The sequence below is a fragment of the Brachycentrus maculatus genome, unplaced genomic scaffold (assembly GCF_059751285.1).
Source record: "Brachycentrus maculatus isolate JH-2025_06_01 unplaced genomic scaffold, ASM5975128v1 h1tg000039l, whole genome shotgun sequence".
NCBI classification, from domain to species: Eukaryota; Metazoa; Arthropoda; class Insecta; order Trichoptera; family Brachycentridae; genus Brachycentrus; species Brachycentrus maculatus.
The window spans coordinates 5,671,139-5,687,500 of NW_028280793.1; the positions used below are offsets into that span (position 1 = coordinate 5,671,139).

A 16,362-nucleotide genomic window follows, 5' to 3' on the forward strand; every position below is an offset into this window, starting at 1 on the left:
ATGCTTAATATTGTAAAATATCGAGTTTCACAAGTTTTAACATATAATTTTACAGTTAGTAAGTTATTAGGTCACTATATATATAAATGATTTTCTGAATTATAAATCTAAGAATACTGTTTGCGTAGTAACATTCACCAAATTCATATATACATATATATATTTATCACATGTTAACAATAATTATATTAGTATTATCTGATTTAATATGATTAAACTAATAGCTGTCGTAGTTCACCACATACATTATGTTCCTTTAATTCAAGCAAATAATAAATTTAGTAACTTTTTTAATGCATACTAAAACAGCTTGATCGATACAAATTGTTTTTACTTTTGTCACTTAAAAATAGTTTCAAAGAATAGAAATGAGTATTCAGACGGCTCTGGTTTTTCATTTTTAATAATAAAAAATTGAAACCATTTTCTTTGAATGTGGGCGGAAGATCACAATTTGTTATTTTAAGGATAGCTTCAAAACGCAAAAAAAACTTTAAAAATACAATATTCATGCAAAATCCTTTGTTAGACGAATAAGCAACCAATAATGTTTATTTTTCAATGTGATTAAAGCAACATTTAAAAATAAAAAGAAGTACTAGTAAAAATAATCGTTAATATCACTTTATATTCGTAATTCTATGTCGAATATTTGGTCACATTCTACACGAATGCTCGGAATAAATATTATTCTAATTTGGCAAAGAGAAATGTTCTCAAAGGATTTAAAGTGTTCTAAAAGAAATCAACTCTTCCGCTTGGCCAAGTTCTTCATCCTGGATTTAAGTCCGCCTTCCTTCTTGGGCTCTATTTTGATCTTGGAAATTCTGTCCTCTTGTTGACGTTTCGCTTCTGTAAGTCTATAAAAAGAATATTGAATTTAATAAAATAATACTAAAAAAATATTAAAACCCAATGGTGCATAGGGCACTACGTTATATAAACACAGAGTTATCTTGATTGTTTACACATAAAGGAAAGGTGATTAGCTCTCCGCTTCAGGTACCAGCCCAGGGTAATATTGAATAAATATTAGAGTGAAAAAATCACTTATATTTATTTGACCACCCCTGGGACCTCCCAAACGGTAGCCGAACGTGCTGACCATTAGACTGTGGAGACAGATAAAATACTTAATAGTAATTTATTTTTTCGCCATTCATCATAAATAAAACACTTGTTTTTTACCACTTAAGTATTATATATTAACAACTAGTTTGTAGTGGTGTAGTAAATGGCGCTGATCCAGAATGACTGATTGTAAGCAAAACTAGGAACAAGTAGTGGTGCAAATAAATCTCTCTCTTCTATTAAGAAGTGTTCGACACTAAAGACTGGTACTTGGTGTTATCTCCGTTGTTCTTGAGATTAATCTTCAGAGACCTGTACTGTGTTGTACCTTAGTGCTCAAAGGGCTTACATGCTTGATTTATTTTATTTGCCCGGACCTCTGGGTTAAAATTAAACAAAATATATATACACAGCATAACTTACTTTTCTTTGATCCTCTTCTGCTCTTCTTTCTTCCAGATATCTTTGAAATCGACACAAAATTGCGACCAGAGATCGAAGAATTCTTTGGGTGAACACTCTTCAAGTGGTCCAGACTTTGGTGCGTACTGATAAAACTTTATTGTACTAATAAATCTAGACTGGCATTCGGACAGGTTATCTTTCTCTGTCGTTAAATGTTTTTCAGCAATTTCTAAGAATGAAGACATTTTATCCTTGAAGGGCTGCAAATTTTCCTCAGTTGAATCTTGAATGACCTTGGCGGTTTTGGTTTTGCAACCTAGAAATAAAAAAGTTTTCAGTAAATTTTACATTCTTTATTTTGGATTTCTTTCAGTTGGTGCCCACCAAAATATTACTTGAAAATAGCTTTAACCATTATTTTTTAAGGTCTTTTTTAATGTACCTAGCAGTGCTTGTTTGTGGTTTTTACGCTGGGCGCCTTAAAACAAAAACGGTAAAAAAGACCCAAGGTATATCAGAATGCTATTTATAAAAGACACGTTTTAACTGGCTTCTACTGTATTGGCAAGTGTTACATTTATTGTTAAAGCGGTAGGGTAGTTGTCTTGTCATACCATCAATTTATTAAAGAAAGTTTTTATTATTGTGTTTTTAAATAAATTTTTATCAGTAAGTGACCTTATGTTTATGTAATTTTCTTCTTTTTAACACCCATCAAATTGATCCGATGTTAACCCATTTTTTGAAGGAAACGCTTAAAAGCGTCTTTTACATACTGTTGGCAGAGAGCGGGAGACGCTTCTAAGTGTTATATTTGCTTACTTTTGGTAAAGTGCAAGAGAGGCCCAAAAAAACATTGTACTGATCGGAATTGGGTTTGTGGTTACTTGTGATTAGTATACGACCCTAATTAGTGTACTAATTAGGGTAGGGGTTGATGAAAAAAAATATGCGACAAAAATATGATCAGTCGATTAATTCGCTCACTCCTTTCAAGAACGTCATAAATCAAAAAACTTGATTTTTCAGGAGAACGTTTTTAAAGTTTAAAAAAATAATACAATGTATTAAAAATAAATATCAAGCCACTTACTGAACTTTTTACTGTGCAACAGATCTTTTTAGGTAAAACCTGTAGGATTTTTCTCTATTTGTAAAATATTTAGTTTATTAAAAAAAAAGAATTAAACAATACCTTTTCTTCAAAATGCAAAAACAACACTTTCTGCCCTGTAGCGGGTAAATATTAAGTTAAAAATATGCCGCTTTTGCTGGGATATAGTACATTTTCCAGGCATTCCGAAAACATGCACAACTAAAAATAGACGATTTTTGACTTATGACGTTCTTGAAAGGAGTGAGCGAATTGTTAATTATATAAAGGCAAGGTGATGAGCTTTACGCTTCAGGTACCAGTCCAGTAAGGACGGTGTTTGCAGTTTGCAGTGTGCAGGACAGTGGTATAGAAATTCAGTGAACTTACTCTCTAATTGATTGTGTAGTGAGTTGAGATCCATTTTGATGTCATCAAACAGGACCCAGGAGGCTCGGTCTATATCCCCGGGTTCAGGAATAGGGAAGGGAGTGTCAATGTCTCCACACTGTCTGATGTAAGTGCGGACAATGAAATGGAGAAGAGTCACGCTTGAATCTTTGGACTGGAAAGAATTTTATTATATTAAGGATGATGACAAAAGTACAAGGTACAATATTATGATAAAGAATCGAATGTGAAAACAGATATTAATACACATTTGATAAAGTTAGGGATAGATCAGTCGTTCTCTAAAGAAAGCTCATTATAACGTTTTTTTTTCTTAAATAATATTTGATATTTTCATACAATAATGATTTCTAACCATCTATTAAAAAAAAATGTGTATTGTTTAAAATCTTAAATCGTTTAAAGTTATTAATTGAGTGCGTTTTGAAATTTTGACACAACATTGTACTCAAATATGCGTGAATTTTTATTTATTTATAAAAACGTAAACATTCGTTTGTTCAAAATCTTTAAACTGTTATTTAAGTTATTAACGGCTTGCTTTGAAATTTTGATACAACTTTGGATTCAAATATGTGCATGAATTTATATGCTTGCGACAAATAACAACATGCTTTTTTTAAACAGTTTTTTTACCGTAATGGCAGCATCGTCTGTTGACAATAACAGCAATACACGCAATACTAAACATTGCTCATGGCGGACAGAGTGCTTCTCGACAGCTGCTAAAATATTGTTTACCCACAAGGATCGTAAAATTAAACACATAAAAATTGTGTACTTTTTCTTTTCTTTCTTTTAAATTTAACCAAACTACGCCACAGAAATGCGTGGTTGGCTACAGCTTGTAGACTAATAAAATCAACATTTATCGTACATAATGGATTGTTAAGTACATATTTTCAATATAATTAAATAAATATTTTGATTTGAAAAGCTACTCTAGGAATAAAAAATTAATCTAAATATTTTTTGGAGATATTATGATAATTCAATAAAGGCAATTCATTTTTGACATGCGTAATGATAATTTATCATTGATTAATGAGACTTGCATTGTTAATAGTTTGCGCAATAATAACATATAAACCTAGATTTAATTAATTATTAGTTATGCAAGCCTTGTCAATAAATTATAAATGATAATATACATAAAATATTGGATTATTTATTGATAAATATTTGTGTTCTTATTATACACACAAATATTTCAATTTTCTTTAATGTTTTCGGAAGCCTAAGTGGCCCGTTATTAAAAATAGGCATCAAGTTGTGGTAAAGTAGGTTCGAACACAGTAACTCTATCTCAGAGTTCGCGATACTAACCACAGAACAACAAACCCGACATTTACAACAAATTTATTTGATCATTCTCATACACGTATTTCATACAAATATAAAACAAACAAATCACATTCTAGATAACAAATCAACAAAGATATCTAATCTAACACAAAATGAGTGAAAATAATGAAATAAAAACTATACAGCTTTTTTTCCATTTTACTTACAATATTTATTGGATTTATTTTACAAGGGGTTTTTTGTCAAAAAAATATGTGAAAAAAACTAAATCATAAATAAAACAACTGAGTGCACTATATCAGTTTTTTTACCACTCGAGTATTATGTATATTGTTACGATAAGTTTTGGAAGCTACAGATGCTTCCATCTACACGTTTGAATATAAACTGTTTATATTCAAACCCAAATACAAACAATATAATACTCAAGTGGTAAAAAACAAGTGTTTTATTTATAATTTAATCATGTCTTACCACAAAGTAAATGCTGACACAATAAATTATGGAAAAAACTATGTAGTTGATATTTTATTATTTTTATTGAACGTAGTTCCACCAAGATGTCGGTGGAAAAATTCAATCATTCAAAATGAGTGATGTACACAAAGGCATTCCTTATAATAAACTAATGATAGAAAAGTAGATGTATGCACTGAAAATCTTAATAAAAATTTCACAGATCTGTTGAAAGTATCTGTAAAACCTTTTAATACTAAAAATTAGTGAATGCAATCAACATTAAACTATATATTAAATAATAAATTTAAACATGACAAACTATAGATCATACTTGAGTCTTAGAACATCGTTGTCCCTTGGAAGGCAGCCGAAGAAAAATCATATTGAGCTCATTATGCCAGAAAAGAAACATATTAAGTAAAACATCAGGTGTATTTCTATTTATAAGAGCTGTTGATATTTTGAGAAAAATATTTTGTTCATGGACATAGTCGGAAGGAGTAAAAAACAATAAATAATTGGAAAACAGGAAACAAAAAATACACACTTAGATACAAAATAAAGAGTGATCGATAGAAGATTAAATAAAATAAACAGAATAAAGATATTTACAAGCAGTGATATTACACTCACTCCTTTCAAGAACGTCATAAATTCAAAAACTTGATTTTTCAGAACATTTTTAAAGTTTAAAAATATAATACAATGTATTCAAAATAAATATCAAGCTGCTTATTGAACTTTTTACCTGAAGTAAAACCTGAAGGTTTTTTCTCCATTTGAAAAATATTTGGTATGTTTAAAAAAATAATTAAACAATACCTTTTCTTCAAAATGCAAAAACAACACTCTCTGCCCTGTAGCGGGTAAATATTAAGTTAAAAATATGCCGCTTTTACTGGGATATAGTACATTTTCTGGGCATTTCGAAAACATGCACAACTGAAAATTGTCGATTTTTTATTTATGATGTTTTTGAAAGGAGTGAGCGATTTGTGAAAAAAATTCTCACAAATATGACATCAGGAGTGGCCAAGGTTAAGATATTACAAGCCAATTTGGTTTGTTCAAATTCACCCCGTCTTGTTAAATACTGTTCCCAATTGTGAAATTATCGATTTTGAGTCATTGTTTTAATATTGATGATCATTGAATGTAAAAATAAAGACGTACTTTGACATCTCTGAGTTTTGCGAGAATTTCTAGACCAAAGCCGTCGGCTTGTCCCCTCTGCCTATTTCCACCGTTCATGTAGTTCCCCAGGGTCAGGATTATAGCAAACAGCTTCTTCAAGCCTTCATTTGTCACTAAGAACTGTAAAAAGACAAACATAATAGAAAATAAACATTAACCGGATCCACGCGGCTCGTATAACCGTACGTGTTTTCACAAAACATGCCTCATACGCGGCTGACATAAGCGTATGTGTTTTTACTTTGCTCCAAGTTTCGAACCTCAGTTCGACTTGGAGGGATTTTTTCATGGTGTGGAACTTTGGATAAAATAATACGCCAATCCTTGGCCTTGTGACATGTGTTGAAATATCTGACTAATAATTTGTAACACAAGGATAAATAAAATAACAGATCCCTGATTTTTCTTGAGGTCGGTAATTAGTCCGCACCATAATCATGCCCTTTATCTGTCTCATTCTCCACGCTTGGGTAAGAGTGACACACGATACGTGCTTTGATTTATTTATGTTATGATCTTATTTGTTTATATTACGATATATTTCAAGAATAATGTGACACAAGTGTATTATAGAGTACCAAAAAGACACAATGAATCGCATTGAACGTTTTTGTTTAGGAAAATAAATCGTTTCTTAACTAAATACATGATAAAAGTAATCATTTAAAAAATGGCAAAATACCGCCGCGCATGGGTGTCTCTCAAGTTTATGCGGTTAAAAGGTTAATAAAAAATTTAGTCAATTATATGGATAGTAACAATGATCTACAAATGTGCATTACATCACAAGTCCGGCGTATATTGTCCAATTTACTGGTGATCGTGGTGATGGAGTCATCAAACTCTGCTTGGAATGTGAAACAGGAAATTCTATCAGCGAAGCTTTGAATTTCAGATAAGTCGTAGAGGAATGTTTCTGGTTTATCTAAAGGAATGTCGGGATTATTTTTCAAGTGCTCTTTAATACACGCAAGCTCCTCTTCAGTTGCTCTCTGCAAAAAAATATAAGTAAGAATTAATTTTACAATTTGTAGCAATAAAATACAAAGTAACATTTTAAAGTTATATATAAAAAATCAATAAAAGGTACATATCATTGGTGTTTTATTAGGTATTCTAATATAAAAATGCAGTTCCGCCAAGGAAAGTCAGTAGATAATCCAATCTTTAAATTAGTATGGCAGTGCCCAGTAATAAAATTGTCATGTCTTAGTATGTCATAGTTATAGAGAGACATGTCTCTTGAATTTTAAAAATTGTGTGGCAATTACACTAAACGGACCTTGGGCATTAAAATGATAGGAAAGTCATACGCGTATACATGGAAATTTTGTATGGTGCGAGCAAGGATATGTGAGATGTGTTGAGAGACATGTGTGGATGTCAAAAGGTTAAAAAGTGCAAATGTCATAATTCTATTCTGACCATATAAATTTGAACCATTGTAAAAGTTAAATAAATAAAAACAGGCCACAAGGCCTACACCAAGATGAAGAAGAAGAAGATACAAGTGACGATAAAACACAAAGAGACAAACATATATATTGATCTTGATCAGTCAAATACACTTTTTTATTGTTTGCATAATAGCACAATTTTTTTTTTAAATATTCAACTCCTAGTTCCTCGGTCATTGCCGCAATTCTAATGCTCCTATTAACTGCTATTTTTTCTTCCTTTCTTTTCAGAATGTCCTTCACTGCAAAATTTTTAAGGATCAGAAGGGCAGGATTGATAAACCAGCTTTCTATTGTGTTAACATATTGTTGTTGGGCAGTTTTTTCATCAATCCCGACCACAAAACCAATTCTGATTTGTACAATATTTTTTAGCATGCCTCGCGCTAACCAAAAGTAAGCAAATAGAATGCTTATAAGCGTCTCCCGCTCTCTACCAACAGTGTGTAAAAGACGGTTTTAAGCGTTTCCCGCAAACAATGTGTTTACACTACAGCTATTGGATGTGGTAGTCTATACACCTTCAAAAAAAATATTACTTACAGCTTCGTAAATTTGATGTAAGGCGTCTAAATTAACGGTGGTTGTATCAAAATTGTATATGGCATGTTCTATTTCCGTGAAGTCAATCTGGAGACTTTGGGCTAAGATGCCGACACTCTGAAACCGTTTTCCATCCAATATTTTTGCGGGTTGAACCTTTGAAGATTTCTCAACTTTTTTCTTGTTAGTCGGCTTTCTCGTTATGACTTGACGGGAAAACAAGTCTGCAAACTCATCGATATTATCTAATTTTGTTTCTTCAATTTCCTGCAAAAATAATTGAAATATTTAACATTAATATTAAGTATTTTTGAATAATGCCAATAGAAACACACAACTTTAATATGCACACATAGTCCAATCGGGATTAATTTCAACATGAAGTATGTATAATCTATGGTCAAAACATTACATTATATGTATGTCAAAAAATAATGGGTAGAATAAATTACTTAAGAGCTAATGACAATATTACGTATCATAGGTGAATTTTAATCTGTTTGAGATTATGTTTCATTGGTTGAAACAGTCAACTTGACGGATTGAATCCCATTAGGTAAATTAGCTTTAAAAAGTTGCAAAAACCTTCCATTCTCGCAAAACCAACTTAAGAACAAACAACTTATAATTAAAGTTATTTTATTTATTGTTTCGGCATTAACTTTGTAGTAAGACATGTTACAATGATTAAAGAAAACACTTGTTTTTTACCTTTTGTTGTAAAAGGGCCAAATATTTTTCATGGGGATCAGTGCGGGCCGCACTTGCAGTAGGTATACATACAATATTTATGTACAAATATTTTAGTTTTAAAAATAAAACGCTAAGTGTATATTTTAACGACATTTATTGTATTTAATAAAATCAATGAGATTCCCTTCGCTCCCTTTCTTGCTTCCTTTCACTCGATTGTGTATAATATCGTCCGTCATGTGCGTTGCGGCGAGAATCTCGCGGGCCGCACCAAGATGTCTCGCGGGCCGCATGCGGCCCGCGGGCCGCAGGTTGCCGACCCATGTTATAGACTACATGTTTCAGAAGTTAAGCTTCCATCATTCAGGTCTGTATAGTGACATATATGAAACATGTAGTCTATAATAAAACTCAAGGGTAAAAAACAAGTGTTTTCTTTAATCATTTTAGTTATTAATAAACCAATATATAGGACACTGTACTACATACATTTTATCAAAAAATTATTATAAGAATATTATTATCCTAAAAATATTAAGTGACAAGCAAATTCCTTCCAAATGTCTTCGACTATTTCATTACAAACTATAAATATTAATAGTAACTCAGCCCACTAGAAATCCCACTCTTCTTAATAATTAACCTGACTCAGCTAAAATCCAGTAAGCATAGCTAATTAATGTTCATTCCCTATATAGAAAACAATAAAATATTTCTCAAATCTTATTCAAGTCATATTAACAAACCAAACTACTTGAACTCTGGATCAAAAGAATAAAACAATAAAATAGAAACTACATAACACCAAAATATATTTAAAAAATTACCAAAATGTGATATATTTAATGTTTGTTTTTGTAAGTACATATCCCTCAATTACAATATTATAAAAGAGGAATATTTTTAAAAACATTTCTATGGATGACTAATTCTCATATTTTTTGGCAAATGATTATATTTTTTTAGTTGTTAGTCTTATGATGCACAGAGTTTCCATTATGTATTCACATTGAGTCAGTCACAGTACACGGGTTTTGAGATCCAAGCAATGTTCTAAGTGAGAATTCCAGCGAGTAAAGGGTTTTGTATTCCAAGCAATGTTTTAAGTGAGAATTCCAGCAAGTAAAGGGTTTTGGAATTCAAGTAATGTTTTAAATGAGAATTTCAAAAAACAAAGGGGAAATTTAAAAAAGCTGGAGCAGTAAATTACTTATACGCAATAGCATACATTTCTCAAGTTCCAGAATGTCATGAATGTCAGTATTGTGAATTACTTTGAATTTCGAGACATGCAAATATCGTGGGTGTACTGGCAAAAAACGTTAACACGAAAATATTATATTTTGACTTAAAGAAAATTTTCACTCATTATAAAGTTTTTAACATTCTATAAACTGGCAAAATACACTATAAAGTAGTTTGAAATGTCATATTAATGTGCTTTTAAAAGAAAATTCAACTTTGAGTTTAATAGAGGCTATTTTATTCAGGCTAAAAGCTTTAAATAACAGGGATTATTAAAACAGGAATTTTAGAGTTAACATTTTTTGCCAGTATACCTAAAGTAAATTGTTTTAACATATACATTTTTTTTTATTATGGAAATTTTGAATATGATCAATGTGAATTGACAGCATCTATTGATAATCATTTTGAATTGTTGAAAGAACAAGAATGCAGATATTACCAGCCACAAGGGATGACTGCCTGGAGATTTGTCTTCATCAGGAGTAGTTGCAACGGTTGGAGCGGGTGGAGCAGCTAATATTCTGGTCCAATAGAGTGGCTTCATTGGTACAGTAGGATTGACAGGATCTTTACGCATGGCTGAAATAAGGGTTGTCATAAATGTCACAAAAGTTGAAGAGAAAAGGGTTAAGATGGATTGAATAAAAAAAAGATCTATGAAACTTTAAATGATGTAAGAGATTTCTGAAGTAAAGGGTAAAAAAGGATGTTTTAAATTTTATATTAAGATATTGAAAGTTGTCCCACCGCATTCCCAAATATGATACAGAAGCATCTAGGCTTCCTGACCCTCTCTTGCAAAGCATTTTTTTTGTTTGTTTTATGAACTATGTTGAGAAAATGATAAAAATGTGAATCAAAATTTGGATCCCGATTTTACTGTGAATTTACATTTAAAAGCTTCCAATGTCCCTGTCACTGCCAATCTAAATAAACACAAGTTTGTAAAACCACTACCAAATTTTAAGATATGTTGTCATTATTATCAGAGAATCAATGTAAAAGGTACAAAAACTTTTAAAACTGCACGCATTGTACTTACTCGCCCTATTAGGATGCCACCCTCCGACTGGTGGTGCTGGAAAAGGAATGGGTCCAGAACCTGGCGGTGGGGGAGGCATTCCTGGAACTGGAGGTGGTGGTGGACCTGCACCATGTGGGGGAGGAGGACACATTCCTGGAATGGGTGGAGGAGGTGGACCACCCATTCCGGGCATTGGCGGTGGTGGAGGACCTCCCATTCCTGGCATCGGCGGAGGCGGTGGACCACCCATTCCTGGCATTGGCGGTGGTGGAGGACCACCCATTCCTGGCATTGGCGGAGGCGGTGGACCACACATTCCAGGCATTGGCGGCGGTGGAGGACCTCCCATTCCTGGCATAGGCGGCGGTGGAAGACCATCCGATCCGGGCATTGGCGGTGGTGGAGGACCTCCCATTCCAAACATAGGCGGTGGTGGAGGACCATCAAAATCAGGCATCGGAGGCGGTGGAGGACCTGGCATGCCTGACATTGATGGTGAAAAAGAAGCATCCGATTCAGGCATCGGTGGCGGTTGAGGACCCACCCCAGATGATGGGGGATGCATCTGAGCATTTTCTGAACCGAATTCCACATCTGGCATAGGAGGAGGCGGAGGCGCAGTTACTGATGAAGGATCTTTAGTTATTTTAGATATAGGCATTCCCGTTCCATTCATAAGAAGAGAAGCTGGACCATTATCACGAAGCGGGGGTGGTGGAGAGAAAGTACTCCGATCGCTCGAATTATCAAAGGGAATTGCCAAGTCTTCAGGGAAAGGGGGGAGTGGTAGAGAAGGGTAATTACTCTCACTATCTGTTTCTGGCATTGGTGGTGGCGATGGTGTTAAACAAGTAGGTGGAGAAACTTTAGTGTCTGAATTTTGAAGATTATTTGTAGAAGACAGGTTCTTTTGTTTTTCACTTTTTGAAGTGCAAAATTCATCATAGGATTTAATAAATGTCTGCGAAGATATCATCTCACTGGACGCGGAAACTTCGTCGTTATTATAAAAGGGCTCAGCTCGTTCGATTTTACCAAACTTATCGACGTCATTTTTTTCGGGAACATTTTTATCTAGATCGTTTGATTGTATTTTGGAATCGATTTTCTTTTCCATAACGGGAGAGCCGAAGTCTCGCAGAGCGTTTTGAGTCAGACTTTGAATTTCGACGAGAGTTTTGTAACGATCCAATTCGATTAAAAGTGAGTTTGCCAAATCTTCTAGCTCCTTTATCCTCATCGTGTATTGTGATATTTTCTCATCGATATTCTTGTTGTTCATAGGCGAAGGTTCTTGCCCAACCCTCAAATTGAAGGCCTCGTTTACACCTTTTTGTTCCTCGCAATCCTTCAGCACCGGGCTTATTTTGCTTGATATATTATCAACATTTAAAATTAGTTTCTTTTTCCTAGAATTGGGGGTTTGTGGATCGGGTGGTTTCAAGTTGTGAGGTATATCTTGTACCGGTGGCCATGATACTGTTTGTATTCGGCCAGGAGTTGCTGGAGGCGCTACCGGGGCTTCTGTATGCGCCCAGTAGTACATCAAGTCCGGCTGAAATAAAATAAAACAATTTATAATTAAAAAGTAACTTCGTTTTAAAATCACTATAAATATTTAATTATAACTTAATTATAACCTCTACCGGTTTCGAAGCTAACCGCTTCTTTATCAAGACTGATTAATACATATTTAAAACAAAGTTACATTTTAATTATAAAATGGAAAATCGCAAGGTTAGTGCTTCAAATATAAATTATAAAACAATTTATTTTTGTTATGATATTGTTTGATTACCATAGTGGGTATTACAAACTCTAAATACAATGTGATGATTACCTTATAAAATACAATTAAAACTTTGTTATAAACCACTTTAATTTTTGGTAGTTTTCTCCAACCGGTTTCGACAAGAACCTTATCATCTTTGGGGATGGATATGTACATATCCATTCTTGTCGAAACCGGCTGGAGAAAAGTACCAAAAATTGAACTTGGTTAAAACATTAATACCAGTGGTGCTAAAACTTTTAATTTCCGACCCCTTATTTTGTGTGAAATTATGTCACCTCTAGATTGAGCAAAAATCTTTGTTCTAAAAAAAAGGATATACAGGGTGTCCCATAATTCAAGGTATTCCTTTTTTAAGGGTGTTAGACCAGCCGAAGACTCACCGAAAAATGAAAATATGACCTCAGTAAAAGTGCCTTAGTTTTCGAGATATTTCTACTTTTATGAATTTCCCGAACATCTACGCTATAGATCAGTTTTTCGAGTGCCACTTCTTCAAATTTTCATATTTCAGGATTCTAATTTATGTTTCCACTCACCCTGAAGATGGCCTCGGTGGGGGCATCCTTGTCAGGAATCTGGCGCAGGACCCCGGCCGCCAGCAGGTGCGTGCAGTACTGCGCGCCCAGGATGCGCAGGTCCTGCCCGGAGAGCACGGCGCGCAGATAGTGCTCCTCCGCGAAGGCGGACACGAACCAGTTCACCAGCATTTGCCCTGCGCAAACACAATTTCGCCACAATGAGCGCCGCGCACACAAGGTCCGCAAACACATTTCGCTATTGGCGACCGCCCACGATCGCTTGATGTGCGGAACGGACTGGCTCGTTCGCCCGCGCGACGCACACAGGATGTGTGCGAATTATTTTTTTATATATTTTTTTCATCATATACTAAATTACAAATTACAGCCGAATTAATGTGCCCTCGCTGAGGTTTCCCGTGCCGAGGGCACATTTTATAAAAGTTTACATATTTTACAAAATGTATATACAGTAACTCTACGTGATTGATTCGTTCCAAAGATTTTCGTGTAAGTCGAACAATCGTGTAAGTCAAAAAATAAAGTTTTTTTTAGATATAAGTATGGTATGTAATAATATGCGCTAGTTTCAAAGGATATGGAACATATCGCTCACTCCTTTCAACAACGTCATAAATAAAAAATCGTCAATTTTCAGTTGTGCATATTTTCGGAATGCCCAGAAAATGTACTTTACCCCCGCAAAAGCGGCATATTTTTAACTTAATATTTACCTACTACAGGGCAGAAAGTGTTGTTTTTGCATTTTGAAGAAAAGGTATTGTTTAATTATTTTTTTAAATATACTAAATATTTTTCAAATGGAGAAAAAACCTTCAGGTTTTAACCTTAAAAGATCTGTGTTGCACAGTAAAAAGTTCAAAAAGTGGCTTGATATTTATTTTTAATACATTGTATTATATTTTTAAACTTTAAAAACGTTCTCCTGAAAAATCAAGCTTTTTTATATAAGTATGACGTTGTTGAAAGAGTTCAGCGATATGTGAAAACAGAATAGATCTACGTGCATATATTTAATAGAACATTCTTTTTAGAAGTTTTTCAGCTACGTACATAATTATTTCATTATGTGTACTATAAATACATAGTTACATTTAAGTTCAAACAACTGATTCATTATTTATGTTCCTCTATTTTTAGTAATTATCGTAGATTGCACAAGTACTGTTTTTTTTGCTTAGTATTTTTTTAAGTATCCTACCTTCAGATAAGCCTTAAAATGCTTTGTGGGTTAATTCTTTAAAAAAATGTTTCTTTTTAAAAATGAAAACGTGGAAAGATTTTTTATAAACTCACATTTAAAAAAATCGTGTAAGTACGAATTCGCGCAAGTAGAGGACTTACTGTAGGCAGAATAGCAGTGCCTACCCTGGATTACTCGCGTTCCAAATAGAAACACGGCCAGTGCCTACTATGCCTTATACTTACCCAACTCTACTGCCTATCCTGATTAAAAAGTCTGTGCACGCCACTGCATATACATATGATTAATTTTTTTTTAATTCGTCGGCTTTTATCCGTTGTTTTACTCTTTTTAACCATTCAACGTTGACTGCATTCAATATATCGCGAAATGCTCACAAAATGGCAAGTTTCAAACGGTAAAACTATATTTAAAATATTGAGCTAGTCAGGGAACTGGTTAATGATAAGTAAATTATGAATTAACGAGTGATTATCGTCGCAGATATAATCGTAATAAATATTTCTACACGTAAAGATAAGGACTTGTCCACATAATTTATCCGATTATTATAATCGATTTCTAATCGATTATTCCATTGATATTTTTAGACTTAAAAAAATTATCGTTTTTTTTGTATTTTCACGTATTTAGATAGAAAACCATCAATAAATAAATATATAAATATAAGTAAATAAAATCTTTCCGGCTCAATGTCAATGTTTGTGGCATCATCACTCAACGTTGGGTGCTTTGCTAAAAAAAGTAAATAAAAATAATAATTACGTAATTTAATTACATTTTCTTTAATCAATTGATAAAGGTGTTATCAATATTTACGCATTAAGACGTATCTTGTTAAATACCGATCGAAAATTTAGTTTAAAAATAAAACTAATCCGGCAAAATGAAATGACACACTAAAATAGTGCATGTATTATGCATTCCGACCGTATATAAGCAACTTTCAGCCGGTACTGTTTGTCGCATCGAGGTTAGCGAATGGATAAACATATATAATATCTCTGTTACCGTATTCTATCACTCGAAACCACAAGCCGTACGAGCCTACGAGACCGTACTGCTTATGTACATTACTCAGCCCGCGCATACCTACACCGAACGACCAGACACTAATTTCAATTCGTTACGACGAGAACAATACGTACGTACTAAGCAGTCTCAGTATTGGGTAGATAGCAAAAATGAAATCAATTACTCAATCGATATTTGGATATTCAAATGGATGGCGCACCTTTACACAGAAAGAGATTCCTCAGCACTCGCACTCCTGGGACCTCGAATGTGTATAGAAACACACCCCCTCTTCGATGTTGACAAGAAAAATAAACACGCGTCGACGTCACTCCCGTTCTTAGATCGTAAGACACTTTGATTTTCCACTTTTCGCTCAAAAACACGGCCAAAGTGAAGATTAGATTGATCCTGACGAAGACGCTCAGAGCGGGAGCGGCGGGGGTGGGTGGCGGGAGTAGGGCGACGGTCGCCCGTTCGGATCCCGGGCTCACCCCCGCTTGCGTCACGTCCATCTCGTATCCCGGGATATTCGGGACGAAGAACTCCTTGAACGTGAAGCTTCGCGGCAGCCACTGCTCGCCGGGCCGGGTGTAGCCGAGCGAGGACCGCCGAAGGAAGCTAATGTCAGGAGTTTCATTGTGACAATTCAAGTACATATAAGTTGCGAGTGTCGCCGACACGCGGACGCCGTAGGTAGAGCCGGCGCACGCTCGGGAGGTGTTGGTAAACTGAAACCTGATAAAGCCCGACGCGGGCCGGAGCGATTATCTTTACAGCTGTGCCGTACTTTTATCTGAGGCCACCGTCTTAGATAAACTTCGAGAATTCCCACCTGAGGAAAAGTGAGAAAGCGGATATTCCAATACTCATTCGTGCACTATTTTACGTGTCCATGCTTCGCGAA

General features: G+C 34.3%; 1 protein-coding gene across 1 annotated transcript in view; it reads right to left on the reverse strand.

Moving 5' to 3' along the window:
- Window positions 1–319: 319 nt before the first annotated feature.
- LOC148312557 (uncharacterized) overlaps window positions 320–16,362 on the reverse strand; it is a 27,422-nt gene continuing 11,379 nt past the window's right edge. Inside the window, exons 3-11 of the mRNA XM_088277237.1 lie at window positions 13,235–13,410; window positions 10,922–12,458; window positions 10,319–10,458; window positions 7,939–8,205; window positions 6,721–6,930; window positions 5,918–6,058; window positions 2,960–3,134; window positions 1,495–1,792; window positions 320–860 (exon numbers count right to left, since the gene is read on the reverse strand). Coding sequence (XP_088133363.1) covers window positions 746–860; window positions 1,495–1,792; window positions 2,960–3,134; window positions 5,918–6,058; window positions 6,721–6,930; window positions 7,939–8,205; window positions 10,319–10,458; window positions 10,922–12,458; window positions 13,235–13,410 — 3,059 coding nt within the window. The 3' untranslated portion in view covers window positions 320–745. The remainder of the gene's footprint in view (window positions 861–1,494; window positions 1,793–2,959; window positions 3,135–5,917; window positions 6,059–6,720; window positions 6,931–7,938; window positions 8,206–10,318; window positions 10,459–10,921; window positions 12,459–13,234; window positions 13,411–16,362) is intronic.